Source organism: Echiichthys vipera (assembly GCF_963691815.1).
Source record: "Echiichthys vipera genome assembly, chromosome: 4".
NCBI lineage: Eukaryota > Metazoa > Chordata > Actinopteri > Perciformes > Trachinidae > Echiichthys > Echiichthys vipera.
Genome location: NC_139829.1, coordinates 7,068,979 through 7,079,365, shown reverse-complemented (window position 1 = coordinate 7,079,365; position 10,387 = coordinate 7,068,979). Strand labels below are relative to the sequence as shown.

Below are 10,387 nucleotides of genomic sequence, written 5' to 3'. Positions count from 1 at the left end.
GTTTGAATGACGTCAGTATTTTTGATTTTTCAGAACATGCACTCACTGTATCCAGCAGGAATGTCATGAATGAAGTCCACTGTATGTGTGAGTGGGAGACGGTCCCACACCACAGAAACAGCCATTTGTTCTCAGATGTTTGTTTCCTCAGATACACTCTTACTTTGTGCACAGACAGATGCGTTTAAGATCACTTTGAAATGGAATGATACTGTGAAAGTTCTCATTTTGATTCATTGTTATCTCTTAGAAGCTTTGTTTCTCCCCCCCGTGCTGGTGTCTGAGCAGATAGGGAGTGACTGTGGATGTAATGTAATACTTCCTGCCTCCTGAATAATAAATGGAGAAGACACTCATTGACCATTACATACCGAGTTGCTCTCTCTCCTCTTGCTTTCTCCGGTTTTCCCTCCTCACAGCATCAGCTCTTTTGTGTGAAACCTCACCCCTTCAGCATCCTCAAACATGCTAAATGTCACTCTGTCGCCCCTCTTTGATTCACTTTTCATCATCATTTCAGCAAATATTTGACTTTAAATCTCTTTTCAGGTGACAAGATGGGTAACGGTTCGATGAAATCAAAGCGTTACAAACACGCAGAGGGCTGTGCTGCTGCCTCCAACTGCAGAGCCCACAAAGATCACGGGTTCAAAAACTGCACCCTGGACATCCTGAGGGCCCGAGTGGACGAGCTGGAGCGAGAGGGCAAGAGGAGGGACGAGGAGCTTTGTGCAAGAGAGCAGCACATCAAAGGTCTCCAGGAGCAACTTGCCAAGCAGACAAGGGCTCTGGCCGAGCTGAGCGAGGAGCTGCAGAGCAAGTGCATCCAACTCAACAAGCTGCAGGACGTGATGAAGAGCCAGAGCGGGGCCTCGGCAGGTCTCGCTTCAAGGCCTCCTTCCATCAAAGGCGGCTGTAAGAGCAGCCCCAACCTCAGTGTTCGCATCAAGGAGACCCTCAACAGGAGGAAAGGGGCCAAAGCCGGGGTGTCGGCCGAACCCACATCCAGGACCTACGACTCCAGCAGCCTGCCAAAGTTCTCCTTCGAGAAGGCCCGGGTACCAAAGGATGCAAGGTGAGAAGTTTGTGGTCAGGAAGGTTCACAACACAAAAAGGAGGAGGAAAATGAAGCCAGACAGACAGTTAAAGGTTTGTGACACCCTCAGGCTCAGCTTAGTGGCGGAGTGATAAAGATGGAAGCAGCAGCAGAAGTGGGTGGTGCACAGACGGTGGGTAAAAAGCAAAGGTTTTAGTGTGATGACGTGGGATAAAGTTGTTGTATATATTATATAGTATAAATATACTCAGTTGCTGGACTGATGAAGAAAAAGAAAAAATATTTTATATATAATCCATTTTATGTGCGGGAAGAATGCATTTCTTCATGACGTTTTGATTGAAACATTGTAATATAATAATAATACACATTTAAATGCCTGTCTGTGGCGTCATATAACCTTAAACTCCTCCTGCGGAACATGAACACTGGAGAATTGAGACTTTTGGGCTTCTGTCGGAAAGCCAAACGTGAACCGACAGTGATTAATAGGCATTTTTTTCTGCATGGCAGTATTGTTTTTGCATTAACTACAAACTATTTTAATCCAGCAGAGACCGCATTTATGGCTGTGATATTTCTTTCAGTTTACTACTGTGTGCTGTGATTGTAAATACTAAGACAAGTGACTCATGCTAATGCTTGGTGGCTAAACTGTACATTAATGTCACAACTTTCAACACGCTCATAAGATCATTTAAGGATGGCTGGTTCGACCACAGACAACAGTGCTACCTCAGGATTAAATTTGTCACATAACATTGGCTACAATAGCTGTATGGAGGGTTGACTCATCTCATGCTAGGTTAGTTAGCTACAGCCCGCTCTGTTTGCCCGCTTCTTGGATTATCCCCGGGGGCAGAATGAACATCAGCTCAGAGACAGAACCAAAGTTACAGACAGTAACCTAATTCAGCTAGCAAAAACCCACCATTCTGAGTCTGTGGGAAACACTGCTGCTGTAGACCTTTTTAATGGAATTCCATTGCTAGGCAACAACCTTGGTCCTTGTTAACTTCCTGCCAGCTGATGTCATTCACATTCACTGCAACAGGAATCAAACTTGGACACATTTAGAATGTTTATTTTTACAACTTTGAAAAAAGGTCTATATCATGAATGAAACAAAGAATGTTACCACAGCCATTTCTTTGTGTACCGTTGCCAAGCAACGGACAAACCATTAACCTTTCGTATAACCCGACTTGCAGGGCTCTCTTCCAATAAAGGGACATCTTAATGCCAAAGCATACAGTGATAATTTAATCGTCATTGTCCACCTTTGTAGCTACAGTTCCTGTTTGTCCCTTTCCTGTTTCAACAAGATAATTCCCCCGTGCACAAAGCCAGCTCCATAAAGATATTTTTTGTTTTGTGTTTGCAAGAACCTGACTGGTCTGCACAGAGCCCTGACCTTCACATTATACAAAACCTTTTGGATGAACTGGAACACCAGTTGCGGACCTAGCCTGATCACTCATCATTGTTGGACCTCACTAACGCTGTTGTGGCTGCAGCCAGGTTTCAAAATATTGTAAAAAACCTGAAACCAGAAGAGTGGAGGCTGTTACACCAGCAGATTAATGTCCACGGCTCTGAAAGATGATGTTTAGCCATTAAATATGGATGTAATCTTTGGGTGTCTGTATACTTTTAGCCATGCAGTGTAGGGCTGCTACTCATGAAGCAAAAAAGACTTTTTCTGCTTTTAAGAAATTTTCCAAGGCATATTATAAACCTATTAATGTTAATGGCAAAGATACACATATTTTTCCATTTATTCTATAAAAAAAAGTTATTATTTCAGCCGGTATTAAACAGGCATAAATCACCATGTATTTCCAATGAAACAGGAGCTCCATCCTTCCGTTGAAAAACAATGACCTCCCGGCTGTTATTTCATTGATTTATACTAACCGTCTGTGTGTTACAGTTTGTCCCACCCCGACAGGAAGTATATCAAATTAAGGAAGTAAGTTGATCTCAAAATGCTGCCTCATGGGGACGGGGAGGCTTCAAGCTTCAAGAAAGGACGTTAAGCTTCATTTAGACAAAAAAAAAGCTCAATAATGGCAACAAAAGAAAACAAACCCTGACGAAGCAAATATTTGAAACCATCAGAGCATTTAACATTTTGCAGAGCTTCATCTGAAGAACTAAGGTGTTAAATATGAAGCCTATGTGCTGGGTTGGACCCAAATATTCTATACTGTAGAATAGCAGAAAAAAGAATGCCTTCAATTTAACTGAATGGCGTGTGCTGCTGTTTCCATGTCTGGCTGAGTTGTGTCATAACTGAGCAGCCATAGAGGTCTGAATGTTATACTGTAGCATCGTCCAGAAAAGTTCCAGGATTAAGAGCGAAACTCTGACTTTCACCCACGAGATCACAAAACTGCAGTTCATGTCATGTGCATCACGGCCAAGTGGTTTTGTTGCCCAGACCTAACCACAGTTCATAACCAAAACGTGTTCCCCGTGCTTAAAACAGCGACCGGGAGCTTCATGCGTTTTACGCGCAGGGGAACATCTTGTGTTTAAAGTGCAGGGCTACCAAGGACATTGCTAAGTGAAGCCAAAGGGTCCAGACAAAACTGTTCACTGTTCCCATTTATAGCTACGAAAAGTAATGCAGAGTTATTCTTGTGTAATTCACATATTCACTATTTACTGCCGGTGCTCGTGTCTGGGAAATACAAAGCCAAACCGAAATATTTTAACTAATCTTAACCAAGTTGGCATAATTTTTCAACTTGCAGAGTAGGGTTACTGTAGGTCTACGAAAAGATTGTGGTTTGGTTTTGTTAGCATTTTTTAGGTCATTTATGTTTCTCGTACACAGACTGGCTAGAAAATTACAAAATGGCGACTACCAACCCTAATAGCCCCTCTTTTGACAAGTGAAGTTTATTTATTTATACAGCACAGTCCATACAACACCCTTTATTTTGCACCCTCAACCTGACAACAGGGCTCAAGATGTAAGAAAATGTGACCACACAGCTTTAGGTCAGACTGATCTCTGATTCAGCTGTGTCAGAGTGTCACTCACAAGATTTGGAAAATGTTGAATAAATCCTACTTGAATCAGCGAGAGCCAATAAAGGTTTGTTAAAAATCCAGGGAGGAGGACGCAAACACATCATCATGGCTATTAAAATGTATCTCCAGTGAACACATGCCGCCCACGTCTCCTCTATTCAGCAGCTTTTGTTCTTTTACAGCTTAAATGAGCGTCAACACTATGAGAGCTGAGATGTTTTGTCATTTTAACACAACCTGGCAAAAAAAAATTTGCATTTGTTTTGGCGATTTGGGAAAATGTAAAGACATTCGTTAGGATCAAATCCAACAGAAGGATCTTTAAAGTGTGTGACCCCCAATAGATTGTGTAAAATATGGACGTAGTCTCTGTAATGCCACTCATGTGGTCACCCCGTGGATCCAGCCGTCGCCATCTTGGCAGTGCCTGATGCTGATATCTTACAAAAAGTTAAGCAACAATTTGTAAAATATTTGACCAAATATGTCATTTAATGCCTTGAAATGACAACTGGAATTGCAACACAATGGTTAAGTTTAGGCATCAAAACGACTGAGCATCAGAAAAAAGGTGGTTTGGTTTAGTACTTCCAGGAAACGGATACCGGTCCCCCTGGTGAAAGTCCTGTGTTTTGGGACCCATCCACCACCCAGACGCTCCTCCATACACAGAGTTTAGCGCTCTTATACTATGTCGCCTTATTTCCTTTTTGGCTCCGGATGTGATTTCTGCAGTAATTAATATGTGGATTGCGCACAAATGACAGTGCATTGCTTTTCATAGGTCTATGTACGAACAGTGAATGAGTGCAGCCTAAAAACTGGGCAAAGAGGTGAAACGTGGATAAAGCTACAATTTGCAGAACTTTAAGTTAAACTTAAATACTAGTTTCAATGGTTGATTTTTATAAAGATTCAAATCCCGTTCAGATGTCATAAAAGGGAGAAGTAGCTATAGACAGCAAAACAGGGTTTTTTGTAGCAGGCTGTAAACATGTTTCTTTCTGCTGTAAAGTTGGGTATTTTAACATGGAGCTCTATGGGGATTGGAAGTCTGTCACAAATGAACAGCATGTCTTGAAACCCTTCTCATTATCCTTTTTGATTTAAAATAATTTGCAACCTATACACTTTTCTAAAACTATCGACATGCTGAAAAATGATGTACAGGAAAAATAATAGACATTAACATGTTGGGAGACAAGTCATAAACGTATCTAAGTTGGAAAACAAATGTTCCACAGGCAGCAGGACTGTATCAGATTATAAAATAATAATAAAAAGAAGCCAACAACAAAGGATCTATTAATTTGTTACAAAGGGCTATTCAAATATCCTTTTGTCACAGTGTTCTTCATATTGTCAACATGAACGCAGCGCTCTGCAGTGAATAAATGTGTGTCTCCCTCTCTCAACCTGATCCTCATGTTTAAAACATGAGTGGCTAATAAGCCCAGCATGTATTATATAACCCAAACTAATGTAAATGAAGCAGTCTGGTACCCTCATGCAGACTGGCCCTTTGAAACAGAATACTCATCTTCTGTCAATGACAACATGTTGCAGACTCCAGCAGAGTAATGACAGCGAGGTGGGAGGAAAAATAAAGGACTGGATGTCATCTGTTCGTGTTTTATGAAGCCCAAAGTGATTATTTATTACACACGATAAGGTGGATAAACTGACCACCCACCTCCTGCACCGCTCACCTCTCTGAGCAGCCACCGGGTCTCATGATCTATAGTGTGCGTTCAACTGTGACTCTTAACCTCTTCGTTTTACAACTCCCCAAAGGAAGTGATGTCTTCTTCCTGCGGCCTCTTGCTGCAGCTGTTTAAATGCACAGCGGTGAACTTTGACAGCTCATGATGATTTTATGTTTTCGCTGTTTTACTTGATTCATTGTCGGAAGGAGCCCAGAGGCTACAAATAGTCATCTTTTCACAGGAGACAAAATATTTATCACGCAGACCAAAAACGTGGTGAGTAATGTGCATGTGGGTGTCGGAGCTGCAGTCAGCACTGTGAGAAGGACTTAAGTGTCCTTAAGTTCAAAAAGTATCAAAAATACAGTGGAAACATACCCCAAAACTAAATAAAATGTCTGGACTTTAAAGTTTACCTCCATAAACATAAACAAATATATGTACTAGATACTCAGGTATTATAAGTACCAAGTTCAAGACTGGAAAAAAGCAGAATGAAAGAAGACAATGAATGAAGAAAGAAGTAAAAATGAAAGACATAAAGACAGAAAAAGAAAAGGGGCCTCTGTCTGTGCCCAGGGGCCCATTGTCTCAGAATAAGTCCATAGACACGGGACATGAAGGGGACACTATCCACAGCCTCCTTGGTTTAAGTCCAATGTTTTTTCGACCCATCCACCATCCCAACCTGAGTTTGGCGCTGTTAATGCTGGAGAACTTGCTCTGGGCGTCTAATATCACCGCGGACGGGTTTACAGTTGAGAGCCTGGTATGTTTGGTGCCAGTCTTTGATTTCTTGGGACTAAGAAATGGTCTTGTATTAATTGCAAAATCTATTGTTACGATAACTCAGCAATATTCACAAACTCCAATTTTACAGTGGAGGTCCCAATTCTAACCCTCCCTCTGCCGTTTGTGTGTGACAGTGTAAAGAAGCTGCTGATAGACGCCCTGAACAAGAACCAGTACCTGAAGAGGCTGGAGCTGCAGCAGATCAAAGACATGGTGGAGTGCATGTATGAGCGCACCTACCAGCAGGGAGAGTACGTCATCAAGCAGGGAGAGCCCGGGAACCACCTGTTTGTCCTGGCAGGTAGGTCCACTCCGGTTTCATCATCTTCTCTAATCTGGAAATAAATAATAATAATAATAATAATAATAATAATAATAATAATAATACACCTTATTTGTATAGCTTTCATACACAAAATGCAGCCCAAAGTGCTTTACAACAAAGAAATGACATGCACCAGGTGCTTCACATTAAAAAGACCCAGAATGAACATAAAAACAGGAATATACATATATATATATATATATATATATATATATATGTATATTCCTGTTAAAAAATACATATAATGCATCTTCACATGGATAAAACCCACTTGATAATACTAAAGTAAGGATAAAAAAGAGAATAAGGATTAAAAATAGATAATAACAATAAAGGGAAAGTTCTGAACTGTACAATGACAAAAATCTGTAACAAAAGAATCTGTTAGAATTGGGTAAAAATTTAGTTAGTTAAAGGATAAGGTGAAGAGTTAAGTTTTTAGCTTTCTCTTAAAATCAGAAAATGCCCTTTTCAGGTCCACTTCAGATCACAAACATCACATACATGTAACGCCCCAATAAGAAGCAGCAGCAGCAGCAGCTACAGTCTGCAGCCTCAGGTGATTTCACTGATGACTTCCTGCTCTGCTTGTTGAGTGTTAATCAGAGGAAAACCCGTTTGTCACTGCCGCTCCAACGGGACAAATCAAACCTATCTTACAGTAACTTTTATCTGGTTTTCTTCACACAGTTCTCTTTACTTTCACTTCACTTCCCTTTTACCACTTTAAGTTAAAGGGTAAAAGGGTTAAAGGGTCTGAAATGAACAGCAAAAAACTCTGTGGCACGTAGCCCTTCAGATGGTTTAATGATGACTTTGGTCTTTGCATGTTCTCAAACTTTTCTCCGCTGGCTACTGTACAGCCTGTACGAGCCAATCAAATCAAAGGGAAACAGCAGCTTTGCTTTCGATTGGTTCCGCTGCTCAACGCAGATTTATTACATGTAAACTTTTGCACACCTCTGTTCCAGTTTGAAGGTTAAGTAGCCTAATGTTATTCTTTGAAAAATACAGATTATAATTATTTTGGCCGGTGAAAAGTATCGTTGGCAGGTGTATACATTCTTTTGGTTTATCAGCTCTTGGTAGGAGAGCAAAAAAGTTTTAGACACTAATGTATGGACAAAGCACATGGAAGTTTTTTTTTTTTTTAAATATATTCACATGTTGTCTAACTTAACTAACTTTTTTAACTTTTTTACTTCCTTGTTTATTATTTGCCATAATAAAATAATTTTATGTCTGGTTGGATGTTTTGTAGCATATACAGCTAACCTGTTCATCTACAGTAACTGCAACTCCCTCAAAGTTACCAGGCAACTAAGTGTTTTAGATGACCACGTGCCTCTAAACAATGACTGGTGATCAGCCAGTGTGGTTGGTCACAGACAAAGTGTTCTCGTGTCCCTTCTGCTGTCTGGTGTTACACTAATTTCTCACCCTAAACAGGAAAACGCAGCAGGTCGGCCGCTTCAGTAATGTGGTCTCTCCAGCAGAGAGACAATCAGATGTCCAAACATCTTCCTAGAAATTAATACATTACATATTACTTACACTTAAAACAAGTAATAAATGTGACATGTCTCATTTCACGGAATAAGAGCCTTAAAAAGTATGTCATGAAGGTATTCTCTCAGGCTCGAGCCACATCTACCAGCTGGTGAAAATCATGAAAGAAGAATTTTGTAATGTGAATTGAATGAAAGTGAAATGTCATTTGGTCCTGATTGAAGCACGTGACTGTCTCCTGTGTCCTAAATGTGGATCTAAAAACACTATTGATTGTCCTTGTTTTATATTTACAGACGGGAAGCTGGATGTGTTTCAACATAACAAACTGCTTACGTCGATAACGGTGTGGACCACGTTTGGAGAATTAGCCATTTTGTACAACTGCACACGGACTGCATCCGTGCGAGGTAAACAGTTTCACATTTATACAGTAACTATTTTTATTCATCAGACTGAAGCTTCGGTGTGGACATGATGAGACATCACGTAACAAGGTTTAATGCCTTTGTTAGTTTTTTTGATCTTACCACGAGGAGGACTCCTAAGTAGTACTAAAAGTTCCTAACTAAGAGTGTTGAGACCTCTTCACAAAGCTGCTGAGACCAACTTTTACTGAGAAATTTGGGAAAAGTCTTAAGCTAAGAGAAAGGGCCGGGTTGCTATGTCATGTTTCTTGAAACTGTGATTGGCTGTCTTGGGTCTATGTCAGGGAATTCTCAATAGAAATACTGTAGGAGGTGTGTCGCCAAATCCCCAAAAATATTTTCTTTTTTTTAACTTATTTTTTATTTAAATTTTCTTTCAACAATTACAGTGTCAGGTTTTACACAATCATTCTCATAGCATCCACCTTATTGTCCAGTGTTGATGGTGGTGTCCTCTTGCTGTGTTCTATAATCTGTCCCTTTTTCCCATTTTTTGAAATTGTATCTCTTGTCATCGTAGTTTATGTGAAATTTTTTCCATTACAAATATTTCTCCCACAGTGCTCGCCCACTGCTCCACAGTCGTGGTTCTGCTTTATACCGTAATCTTGTTACTGCTTTTTTACTTGCACATAGCAGAAATTTAACAAGATACTCATCCTCTTGTGGTATTACAGCAGATCTTGCATCCTATTATTTATCTTAAACCCTGCCATATTTCATCCCAATATCTTATTATCTTTTGACAAAACCAGAAAATATGCATATGGGCAACATCCATGTGTCCACATAGTCTCCATCATGGTTGCTGGTTACGCACAGTTTCTTTACTCAAATAAGGATTTTTAAATCAAATGTAGGCTAAGTGTCACTGATTAAACTGTCACATTGATGTCACATTAAACTAAGATAAATATATCGACGTCTACTACTGACTACTCAGCTCATTGTCAGACTCTTACATGTCTGGCAGCTTGTTAACAATTAGCAGGTATCCATGTAAGATAAATATCAAACTATAATAAATATGGCTGATAGTGATAGATGCAAACAACAACAATTTTTACTTCTTGTCCAAATTTTGCATGAAAGGAAGGATGTGATTGAAGGATGTTGAGATAACCGCAAAAGACAAAAAGAGGGGTTGGAAAATATGTGCGCCTGTGACGTCAGCACAAGTTTAAACTAGCTTGTGATTGGCCCGTAAGTGCTCTAAACTCACAGCTTGACAACAGCTTGACAACGGCGTTAGCCCCGCAGCTGGTGGTTCTGACTGGCATCGTTGGCTCTATTGTATTTTCAGTCGAGAAACTACAGCTCATGTCACGATGCCAGACAAATCTGTTGGCGGATTCATAGGTCTGGACCAAGGCAAGTCCAGGACACTTTAACATCATTAACCCCCCCCCAACAAACTCCTGTCTGTCTTCTGAATGTAATCGGACACTTTATCTGACCTTCTTAAGGGAATCACCTGATAGTGAGAGCGGGGAGAACCAGATCGGCCATTAGACCCGAGTAAACAAGC

General features: G+C 40.4%; 1 protein-coding gene across 1 annotated transcript in view; it reads left to right on the top strand.

Moving 5' to 3' along the window:
* Nucleotides 1-557: 557 nt before the first annotated feature.
* Nucleotides 558-10,387, top strand: part of prkg2 (protein kinase cGMP-dependent 2) — a gene marked incomplete at its 5' end in the record, with an annotated part of 29,772 nt that continues 19,942 nt past the window's right edge. Inside the window, 3 exons of the mRNA XM_083911874.1 lie at nucleotides 558-1,075; nucleotides 6,732-6,898; nucleotides 8,728-8,841. Coding sequence (XP_083768000.1) covers nucleotides 558-1,075; nucleotides 6,732-6,898; nucleotides 8,728-8,841 — 799 coding nt within the window. The remainder of the gene's footprint in view (nucleotides 1,076-6,731; nucleotides 6,899-8,727; nucleotides 8,842-10,387) is intronic.